Source organism: Epinephelus fuscoguttatus, linkage group LG6, assembly GCF_011397635.1.
Source record: "Epinephelus fuscoguttatus linkage group LG6, E.fuscoguttatus.final_Chr_v1".
Lineage (NCBI taxonomy): Eukaryota > Metazoa > Chordata > Actinopteri > Perciformes > Serranidae > Epinephelus > Epinephelus fuscoguttatus.
The window spans coordinates 9,550,525-9,562,685 of NC_064757.1; the positions used below are offsets into that span (position 1 = coordinate 9,550,525).

At 39.7% G+C, this 12,161-nt stretch overlaps 1 protein-coding gene across 1 annotated transcript in view; it reads right to left on the reverse strand.

The window, feature by feature from the left end:
• Window positions 1–12,161, reverse strand: part of slc4a5a (solute carrier family 4 member 5a) — a 46,461-nt gene that overhangs the window by 7,465 nt on the left and 26,835 nt on the right. Inside the window, exons 16-23 of the mRNA XM_049578345.1 lie at window positions 8,577–8,638; window positions 7,999–8,190; window positions 7,443–7,556; window positions 6,052–6,213; window positions 4,931–5,109; window positions 4,688–4,760; window positions 1,118–1,186; window positions 362–535 (exon numbers count right to left, since the gene is read on the reverse strand). Of these exons, the coding sequence (XP_049434302.1) occupies window positions 362–535; window positions 1,118–1,186; window positions 4,688–4,760; window positions 4,931–5,109; window positions 6,052–6,213; window positions 7,443–7,556; window positions 7,999–8,190; window positions 8,577–8,638 (1,025 nt within the window). The remainder of the gene's footprint in view (window positions 1–361; window positions 536–1,117; window positions 1,187–4,687; window positions 4,761–4,930; window positions 5,110–6,051; window positions 6,214–7,442; window positions 7,557–7,998; window positions 8,191–8,576; window positions 8,639–12,161) is intronic.

The following is a 12,161-nucleotide window of genomic DNA, read 5'->3' on the forward strand; positions in this document are numbered from 1 at the left end:
CCTCTGTCATGTTTCTTTACATTTGCTAACATCCAAACATTCAGTGTTTCAGTGTTTCATTTAAAATACAAGACAGATTATGTCTGTTTCTATGGTTTCCACTCATGGATTGGATATGCATTGCTTTAGCAGCAGCACATCTCTGACCACCTCTGGAGCATCTTCAAAGCATCCTCCTGGATGCTTAAATACAACCTTAATTTCATGCTACCAAATTAGACCAAGTTCTCTGATCATACAGGAAGCGTGTTTAAACCTTGTGTTTAAAGGGTTCAAAACAGCTGCCTCTCTTCCTCCACCCACAATACAACAACACAGCGTTCATCAAAAATCTGTGTTGCAAATGTATTTTACCACATACCATAACAGGGAAGATGATGGCCAAGAAGGTGGATTTGAGGGTCCAGAGCACAGCCAGACATGCGATCTGGATCAGTGTGAACAAGTGTACCCTCCTCAGAGGAACATGACGAAGGTAGGAGAAATCGGGCTGGTGCTTAGATGGCATCATGTACAGCTTAATCCTGTCCCAGAACTGTAGAAGGCAATGAAACAAGGTGGCAAATGGAAGAGAAGAGCAGAATGTCTGAGTGACGCAGGCTTCTTACACGCAGACCTCGATGAATGATTAATCCAGTAGTATTTGGGGGGATTTGTATGCATCACAGCTCAGCTTGCCTGTGCAGTGAGTTGGAGGACAGTGACTGAAGAGCACCTGCTCTAGCACAAACTCACTGAGCCCCAAGTTAAAGATTTTTGAACTCATCTAAAAGTGTTTGTAAAACTGCTACTCTGGATATTGGTTATTATAATGAGACACCTGGCCATCACAGGTACAGTTTATGTATTCAGCCCAGAGTTTAATATCTCCTGTTTCTCCATTCCACATAATTTACACATACAAAATTTGGGAGCGTATAACAAATCCCCCAGAGTTATTATTTCTTTGTCTTTTTTCATGCGATTGTGTTGTCTCTGCTGTCTCTAAGGACACTATCAGATCATGTCTGCTGCTTCCCACCTGCTGTCAGAAATGCAATAAGTAAGATCTCCAGCCATAATAACTCAATTTATTATTAAAAAAAAAAAAACCATCAACAGCTGGCACACAGTGTACCTGGATTCCACTGAGGGAAGCTACGCCCATGTAGAGGAAGACACCGTACAGCACAGGCATGGGGATGAACTACAATCAGCAGATAGGCCAGAAAACATGTTAGTTATTTACACAGTTAGCAACATATTTTGGCAACAATTAAATCGTAGGCAACTGGACATTTGATTTTGTCTAGAAGACGTTTCGCCTCTTATCCAAGCGGCTTCATCAGTTCTCAACGCATCGGTCTGACTAGTCCTCACTAGTCTGACAAACAGTAGAGTAAGACTCAGGTTTTTAACCTCTGTGGAGGTGTACACCCACCACCCTCATAAGACAATACTTCGTTAGTGGACTGTCCAATGTAGTGAAGAATGCAAGGACTCATACATTGGTGAAACCAAACAACTATTAAACAAGCGCATGGCTCAACACAGAAGGGCAAACTCCTCAGGTCCAGTTTCTGCTGTTTATTTACATCTAAAGGAGAAGGCTCACTCCTTTGAGGACAGCAATGTGAAAATCTTGGACAGAGAGGACAGATGGTTCGAAAGAGGGGTGAAAGAATCCATCTATGTTAAAATAGAGAAGCCGTCTCTAAATAGGGGAGGTGGCCTGAGACACCACCTATCCCCCATTTACAATGCGGCCCTTGCTGCTGTACCTAAGAGATTGAACAACAAAGACTACGCGAAACTAACCTCAAGTGGCTCAAAGAAACACAACGACAGTCGTTCACTGGTAACCACACATTATGCCTAACGACTGTTGCTCACCAGTGGCCCCACTCACTCCTAACGACTGTCGTTCACTAGTGTGACTCACCTGACCCAAACAATGGTCCAGTGAAACTCCACTAACGAAGTATTGTCTTATGAGGGTGGTGGGTGTACACCTCCACAGAGGTTAAAAACCTGAGTCTTACTCCACTGTTTGTCAGACTAGTGAGGACTAGTCAGACCGATGCGTTGAGAACTGATGAAGCCGCTTGGATAAGAGGCGAAACGTCTTCTAGACAAAATCAAATGTCCAGTTGCCTACGATTTAATTGTTGCCAAAATGGAATTGACCTGGATAAATGAGAATATCCACAGAGTTAGCAACATATTGACGTTTCAAGATCGCCAACACTATATGCAGTGATGTATGGAGGCCCAGTGTGCTCAATATTAAATAAATAAATAATTCTGAAATAACTTATCCAATGAATAAATTGTACAACATGTATGAATGAACCAATACATGGTAAAATTATTTAAGAATGATTATATCTCAACTCAATGTTATTTCACTGCTCTCAAAATTTACAGTGCCAGTTCTATTAGAGTTCATTTTATATTTAATCAAGATGCTCTTTATTAAACAGAATATTTTTCCTCTTACCTGTAATGCTATTTATTAGTCTAGATTGTTTTGGTGTGAGTTGCTGAGTCTGGATGTACTCATGGACTAAAGGCTCGCTCAAGACAGCCAAGCAGCAATCACCAGTGCTGAAGTGTAAGTGTAAAAAATTGTGGTTCTTCAAATGACCTCTTAAGGCTGCCTCCAGAAGCCAGTCAGTCCCCGTAGACCCCCATGTTAAAATGCCCAGCTTTACAGCAGAAATAATCATGATTACAGCCTGGTACAAAAATTGTTTTTTGTCTCTTCAGCTAATTTCCCCTCCTTATGACAACTGTGTGGGAGTGAATTTTTAAATAATGTATCCATTAATGTTTTGTTAAGGCTTAAAATGACACATGATTAAGGGCGTGGCCACTTTGAGTGACAGGCTGTCTGACAATAGTGTCTTCAGCTTCTCAGTCAGATCCACCCCTCACTACTCCACAGCTCCAGCCTCTTGTCCAAATATGGTCACTTCTGGCTCCAAAAAACAAAATGGCAAGAGTCAAAAAGCTGAACTTGCCAGAAGCCACTCACGGTATTGAAGCGAAACAAAATCCCCTGCGGCCCATAAACCACTACTATAAAAGAGATGTAAGAGCCAAAATATATATTTTGCTTATGTTTATTGTTTATTTGTATGTATGCACAGGTATGTCACATCCGGTGGTTGACACATGGGTGTGGTTTAAGTTATTTAACTGGGCATTTAAATCCCTGGCGGGAAGGGAGACAATGGGGGTTGAGTGAGCTCTGATATTTTCTGTTGACCGTCACGTCGGATCACTGTATTGTAAGTCTTCTTTCGTTTGCAAAATAAAACTTATACAACTGTCAAGTGGACTGATTCAATGAAGGAACGAGTCACAGATGCGAGCCCACTTAAGCCTCTCAGCAGCCTTTTTATGGATAGCAGTCGCCATAAGAGATGTCCTTAAAACTGTTGACAGGACACCTTGAACTACAAACAAGGTCAATTATGACTCTTTCTATTATGAATTGTTGATCCATGGAAGTTTTATATCTTTAAAACTTTCTTGGAGCCAAGAAAAGTGATTTAAAAATCCGAGACATCATCACAATGTAAAGTCTATGCACCTAGTGGGCAGTTGTGGATGGGGCAAGCGGGAGAAACACTATTGTGAATATTCAGCGGGCTGCTTAAGTAAAGTAAACCCAGAAGCTAAAAACTGTTTGCACCAGGCGAGCAACTACATTAGAATAATAGGCACCAGCTTGCCATCCAGTTCCCAGGTATTAGGCTATTAAATTCTATACTTCAAAACAGGAGTCCACAAACCAATGGTAACTTTATGGTAGCTACATCCATTATTTTATACAGTGATGGCGTGACATTCTTCAAGACTGGTGTTAGCGAGCTCAGTGGTGCTAGGTGAGCTAGCAGTAGATGCACGCTTCTTTCTGCACAGTAATACAGTTGGCAGGTGCCGTTAAACTTTTCAAATGTAAGGCCTATATTTTGCCACTTTGAGCGCCACAAGCTGAGTGCTATCTAGTTCCACTGTATTGGAGGTAGAAGGTAGAAACCTCTATGGCCGTTTTCTCCAACACTCAGCAACTCACACCAAAACAATCTAGATTAATGAATAGCACTACAGGTAAGAGGAAAAATAGTTGTGTGGATTTTGAGGTGAACTGTCCCTTTAATCTGGCAAGCTCAACAAATGCTACTAGGACAGTTAGCTAGAGCTACAACAATACCAAAGTATGTCGGGCTGCCGCTGTTAATACAGCACACAGACAAAAAATACTTATAATGAAATAACATTTAGTTTTAATAAGTTTCATTTAAATACTTTCACAATTTGTCCATTCATTTCTATATTTTACTCTATCCATTCATATGATTATTTATTTCATTTATTTGATATGGAACACTTTGGGATTTCATAGTGGTGTGGTGGAAATAATAGCACTGTGGATCAACTTGACCACTAGTAAAAGATCATAAGTAAATGACTACACATATTAACAACAACAATCAGTTCTTATTGTCAAGAAAGCATTTAAGGTTTTAATCCCGCCATTCTCAAGAGTTAATAACCTGGATTTAGATGGTTTTGTCCTGCATTACAACCCTGATTTCAAGCAATAGAGAACAGCACACAGAACACTGCCAAGTATTGTGCATGCTGGTATAAAAAAGACAGAGCAAACACATGTGATTCATCCACGAATACTTCATACCTTAAGTATTGGAGCGAGGAAGATGGAGACTCCAGTGAGGGCAAACACCAGAATGCCTGTCATTCTTTGTTCTCTGTATATTGGATATTGATGAAATATACACAAGAGACTGTCAAGTCAATTTCACAAGGCTTCTCTCTATTTCAACTACAAAGGGCTTAACTCAGTGTGTCTCTCTGCCTGTAGAAACCTGAAGGGATTAAGTCATACAATTTCTGTGTTTTTATCATATTGTGGACTGACCTGACCCCGAGGAACTGAGGCTGCTCTCCAGGAGCGCTCGATGCACTCTCCATCTTGAGGGAGTCGATGTGGGCGATGGAGATGACGGTGGCTGCGACATACCAGGGCAGGCCCATGAAGGAGCAGGCAGCCATCAGGACACCCACCCAGAACAGATCCAGGTGATAGCCACAGCCTTTCTGCCAGGGACATATGTTTTTGTTGTCATTTGAATGTTACTCTGGTTGTAATGTTTCATTCTTTAAGAAATACATTTTATTGATAAACTGATTCAGAGTGCCGTATGTCAGAGGGGACAGCATGCAATAATACCATGTTGTGGTTATTATGAAAGATCTGTATCATCCATAGATATAATAAAATTGAACTCAAATGCAAACTGAAAGTCTAACTGTGACTTAAAGGGACAGTTCACCCCCAAAATCAAAAAATACGTATTTTTCCTTTTAACATTAGTACTATCTGTCAGTCTAGAGTGTTTTGGTGAAAGTTGCAGAATGCTGGAGATAACGGCCGTAGGGATGTCTGCCTTCTTTCCAATGTAATGGAACAGCAATGTCTCTTTCCATAAATCATAACCCAGTTACTCAAGATAATCCACAGACCTTTTCACACGTCATTTCTTTCTACCGAACTACACCTGCCAACAGTATCATCATTTTGCACCTCTGAGCTAACTAACGTTACAGCTCAGCTGAGGAGGATGCCATTAAAATTTACATCTCATGCCGTCATGAGCATGAGCCTCTCGTCAGTGAGTAAATGCACACTTCCTCCTGTGCGGTAATAACAAAAAAAAAGAGTTCCTACATAAAACTGCTCATAACAAGGTCTGTGGATTATCTAGAGTAACCAAATGTATTTCTTTTTGGCCCTTTGAGCTCCACAAGCTGAGTGCCATCTAGTTCCATTACACTGGAGAGAAGGCAGACATCATTATGGCCAATATCTCCAACATTCAGCAACTCACACCAAAACAATCTAGATCGATAAATAGCACCACAACTAAAAGGAAAAATACGTATTTTCATTTGGTGGTGAACTGTTCCTTTAATATGAGCTTTTATGATTATTTTTCACATTTTTCCATAGTAATCAATATAAAGCAGTAGTACACCTACCTTGAGTTTGTTCTCCTTGCGGTTAACAATGACGGCGCTGATCTGCTGGTCCATGAAGATGAGGATAGTGACGAGGAGGGCAGGGACAAAGCTGGCCACATAAACCCACCATGGGTTCTTACCAAATGGCATCACCAGCCACCCACGATCCGGCCGAGTTGGCTAGTAGTGAGAGATGAGAGGCCACTTATTTTTCCACAACAGCTGAGCAGTGTTGAACGTTTTGGACAGAATAGAAAACATTTAAAGACATTTTCAGTCAGTATCTATGATGGATCTGTTCAACAGTTTTGGGGAGACACTTATTCCTTTTTTGTAGAGTTAGATGAAAAGATGGATATAACTCTCATATCTATCCAATAAATACAACACTACAGCCAGGAGACAGACAGCGGGAAACAGCTAGAGCCTGGCTCTGTCCACAGACAGAGATGTAGAAAAAGTTATTCATGCATTTATCTTCTCCAGACTTGACCACAGCAACTCTGTCCTCTCTGGCATCAACCAAAGTCACTCTCTTGCCTCCAGCTAGTTCAGACTGCAGCAGCCAGGCTTCTCACTGGTTTAACAGATGACATCACATCAACCTAATCCTACCTTCACCTCATTAGCTCTCTGTTTTATTTACAGTTGATCTTAAGATTTTAGGGATTACTTCTACAGCACCTCTAGGTCTGTTCCTAAATTACATAGCAGAAATCTTGATCCTATATGAGCCAGTTTGCAACCTTTGTTTCTCAGGTAGGGCTGTTTCAAAGTCAAGACTTCAATCTAAAGGTGGCCGTGCTTTTGCTATCAGGACCCCTCAGCTTTGAAATAACCTGCCTGAAGAGATAAGGCTCATAGAATCAGTGACTTCTTTTAAATCAAAACCCATCTTTACAGACTTGCCTTTATGTGATGTTGTTCTTTTTATTATTGTTTTTACTGTGTTTATTGCTTGTACTCTTTCTGTTGTACTTATTTTTTATTGACATGTTCTTTTTTTATTGTTTTTATTTTTACTTTTTATCCTTTACTGTTCCTGTCTTTCATTATCACCTGTTCTCTCTCTCTTTTGGCTTCTTGTTTTAATTTTACCTCAGCTTTGTCTTGCTTGTGCTTGGCCGTACTTTTGGCTTTCAGTTGTTTTATTGCCTGTGGGGTATCCTGCTTCTTGTGTTTAAAGGTGCTATATAAATACAGTCATTATCATTATTATCATTATGTACTCATCAAATAACACAATCAGTGGCCAGTAGGCACACTAAAATCTAAGGCAACCCAATACAACAGCTCAGCCATAGATTATACCTTTAAAAAAGACAATAATGTCAAAAACTGCAAGAGCAGCTCATTACTAACTTATCACATGGTTAATTTAATCTTATTTTGAAATGTGATTTCCATACCTTAAATTCTGTGGGGACAATTAGCTTGGGAGTTTTGAGTCCCATCAACATGTCGAGCCCCACGAATGTCATGATGGACATGAAGATAGAGAAGTCACTGATGAGTTTCCTCAACTGGTGCAACAAACGGAGAAAAACAAACATGAGAAAAATAGAAAAAAGAACATTTCTTTGCAGAACTGAAATCACAGATACAGTCTGAGGAGGCAACTCATTTATATTAATAAAAGCTGAGTTGTGCCTGACTTCACTTGAGTCAAAGTATCATCCTTGTGTCTGGAAAAAGAAGGGATCAGCTTCTTTTGTCTGTCTGACTGTCCACTTCCTGTTAGAGATCAGACATAGGACAGATGTGAGCATCCGTGCTATGTTAGGTCTGAAGGTATTGGTCATTGTGCTGCTCAAAGTGCATTGATGATCAAAAGTGACAAAGCTGGAAAAATCTTGCATGAGGCCCAGTTTGTTGGACTGGATTTTAACTGATTCTGCAAAGCATTTTATAACCTTGTTTTCATTTAAGAAAATACACAGATACATTGACAGATGGTTGTGTCACCTTGGTGGGGAAATAGCGGCTGAACTTGAACTTCTTGAGGGAGACGGTCATGGAATAGGTGCCAAAGAAGAGGATGAAGGACATGAGGGCCAAATCGGGGACAAACTTGCAGGACTTGCCCACCAAAGAGCCTCCATACTTGATACACTCCTTCTTGCTTAGCTGACTCCAGTCCAGACCTGTCACATTTAACTGGGATGGTTGGTGGCAGTGGTGGGGAGACAGAAGAGGATGAAGAAGAGTGTTTTGACACAGATGAAGAGAAAAATGGCAACACAGATGGAGTGGAAATTGTTGACATGGATGTGAAGTATTAATCCAGAGAGAAACAGACAATGATGGGACAGATGTGAGAGACAAAGGAGAGAAAGAGGAGAGCTGAGCGGATTCTTTATCAGAGTTGATACCTGGGGTGGCTGCAAACAAAACATTTAGCTCTTTTCTAACAATGCCATCATTTGGACTTAAAATAAACCCCTGTAATTCATTCTGGGAAGAGCTGATATTTCTAACCTTTTAAACATTCAACTTGAAATACAATGCACTGAAAAATAAACTGAATGAAAACAAGCACTTACCCCAGAGACACTAGAGCTGTTATCTGGCATTGGAACTAAACCATTGAAGATCATTGCAGCCACTGTGTATGATTAGGAGAGACAGACAGGGGGGTAATGAGACAGAAAATAAAGAAGGGATCGAGGAGAGAAACAAAAGGGAAAGAAAAAGAAATGCATAACATCATGAGAATTCAGCGGCTGGACACTGCAAAGAGCACTCCGAGGCCCATGCAGACAAACAAAGAGGTACTCACTTGCAAGAGACGGCAGCCAAATTGTTTGTGCATGGCGAAAGCAAACAAGAGACAAATCAGTTACAGAAATCAATGTCTACAGAAATTACTGCAAATCACTGCCATTTTCAAAAACAGTAAACAGATTAGGGAACATCTGGGAAGTGGTACAATGAAGGAATCTAAATTAAATTAGATTTCTATTGAGCCATGCAACCCCACGAAGAATCAAGTTGGGAATCACCACAGATAGCAGCTACAACTCAACTGATACAGGTAACAGATACTTCATATTCTTGAGACATAAATCTGACAGCGATATATATGAAGATAAACAACATTTTTTTTATTTGATTATTCAAGATACGTACTGAATGTTTTATATTTGAAACATTAAGTGCTCTCCGGTGGACAAACTATGTAATGGTGAAATCACCTCAAACATGTATTTGGCATCTCTCTTTTATCTACCAGCATATAAGCCAGTATCATATTAATCTGCAATAAACTAATATTAGCCAATACGTTATATTGGTCTGGCCAATTTAGCAGTCAGACTCTAACACTGACAGAAGATATAAGCCAAACCCAAATATATATTTTAGAAAAACACTTAATTGATGTTTTTCTTGAAAGGCCCTGACACACCAAGCCAACGGTCGGCTGTCAGTCAATGTTTAGCCATCAGTAAGCGTCTGTCACCCTAGTCTTTGCGGTGTATCCCACGCCGTTGGCCCTTGTTGGCCCTTGTCGGCTGTTTTTTAGCCAATTCAGCATGTTGAATCAGTGTTGGAGACAGCGAAGACCGTCAGTGAATGAAATCACTCTGATTGGCAGTTTAGCTCAGTGCACAAAAAGAGAAACAGAAGTGAGGAAAGTAAACAAACAGCCAAAGTCAAGAGGGAGTGACATCAAAACAAACTTGTTGTATAAGCAGGGGCATAAACATAGACAGTGCAGGGGTGCACTGGGCCCATGGGCCCAGTGCAGGGGTGCACTGGGCCCATGGGCCTGTAGAGAGTGGTTGGAGGGCCTGCCCACTCTAGAGAACAGGCCCTTGCAAGTGACTCAATCTGCCACTTCAGAAATACACCTGTGTTCAAAGAAGAACACACATTTAATACAATACTGTTATCTGCTATAAATGCCCTTGAGAAGGCAAACCCATCTCCATGAATGTTTTTTTCTTTTGTGATAGTTAGCAGAAATGTTTGACAAAATTATATTTCTATTTTAAATGAACTAAACTAATACAAACAACAAAATAAAATAAACTATTTAAAAAATCAATTTAATGAATAATCTCTCATTTTATTTGGTATTTTTACAGATTCGCAGTGATGATTGGAAATATATATGGTGATGTTGTCCAACATCAAGTCTGTATTTGATTATGTGACATTACTATAAAATATACAGTAGCTGTTTAGATGCAAAATCTGGCACAAGGGCCCATCATAATAGTATGCACTGAGGCATAACCTTACTATCGTACGCCACTGTATATAAGGTAAGCCTGTTTTTCTGTAGCCATTAAGTTCTTTAGCAGAGACATTTCATGATGGTTTGTCGTATTGTTCACTGGCGCATGGTAAAATGTGCTTTGTCTAACTAGCATCCCTATTTGAATGACAAATACAGACTACTGCTGACTGCAAGTATGGAGAGTTATTTCCTCTCACACAGGTGCTGAACATGAGTGCCAGTTGGCCATCGACTGCAGTTGTAAAGTTGCGTTCATGTGCAGCTTTTTGGCCAAGACACAGGCGATGTGAGGCGACACAACAGTCAGCTTTCATCACTGCTATCTTTGTCGTCAGTTTGGTGTGTCTGGGCCTTACGGGAGACACTACAGGTAAAAACGGCTGTTTTGCATCCATAACACGTCTCCTTTCAGACTAGTGGACAGAAAATGATCAAAACACACCTTTAGGTTAATTTTAGCTCAGATATCAGTTCTAGAAGTGAATGCAAAAAATGCACACTTAATTAGATAATATCTCATTTGTATATTTAAACATAACATATCTGGAGAATTGCCTTAATGTATGTGATCAACTGGGGAAGTTTTATAGTTATATCTATTAAGATTTAACCTATTTACCTGTACTTTCTTCCATTAAAGGGGAACACCACCCATATTAAGAATTCCAACATGTAATTTCCATGGCCTAGGAAAGTTCAGTCTCACAAAGCCAAAATACAGAGAAAAAAGCCTCATACTTGTGATGTCATCAAGTATAAAGTCTGGAGCTGTTCCACAGACAAAGAATGGCAGCTTGATTTTGTGGACCCACAGAATATTTTTCTTTTTAAAACCCCAACAGCCTTTATTCTATTAGTGTTCTCAGTTCTGAAATATAAGAAAATGTACCCATATACTCAGAGCATTTCCCTGGCTGCTCTCTGTGCCGTCTATTACATCTTTCATCACTCATTGTCTGTGGAGCAGCTCCACACTTTATACCCTATGACATCACAAATTTCAGTTTTAGCACCCTAGTTTTTGATTTCTTCTTCTTTTGATTTGAGTTGGTAACTCAACTTTCAATTAATTTACTAATATTTGTGTTGGACCATAGGAATAACATGCATGAATTTAGAATTTAGAATTTAGAATTTAGAATGGTCGTAGTTTCCCTTTATTTTGACATAACCTAACGTTGCATATTGGCTGCCTAAAATGGAAGTAAAAAGCATCTGTTTGAGATATAATCCAATATATCTTATGATGTGGCACTAACACTGCAAGCAGGAGTCATTTTATGGCTTAATAACGAAACAACATCCCAAGCTACAACGTTAGCTGCTGTGAAACATTGCATTGAAAAGCTACATCATGATGAAGTCATATCCAGAGGATAAGCAATGAGCGAACCTGGATAATCATGAAAAAGATGTCTGAGATTTTCTCATTTCTTGTATTAAAAAGTTTGTCATTCTGCTGTTGACTGTTAATGCTCTGATTTTTTTTAACCTTTATTTAACCAGACAAGTCATTAGGAACAAATTATTAATTACAATGGCTGCCTGCAAAAGATAAAGTGTCTCGAGGGAAGGGGGTGTAAAGGGCCTAAAAGATGTCATCCTTGTCTTTGAACACACCAAATGACTGTTTTTTCTTTTTGTATTACCAAGTTTAAAGAAAAAAATATATACATATGCAAGTAAATGCTGTGATGGATTTCAAATGTCTCTGCAAGCTGATTTTATAGGCCATAGTGTAGTGAAATGAGCTGAAACCAATCGCAGGAAATTAATTCATAATCTTGTGGTATGCTCTTGAAAATAGTCAGTAGCAACATATGTGCAATTAGCAAATAACTGCCAGCAGAACTTGATCTAGAAAAATAAGTTTACCACCCTTCAC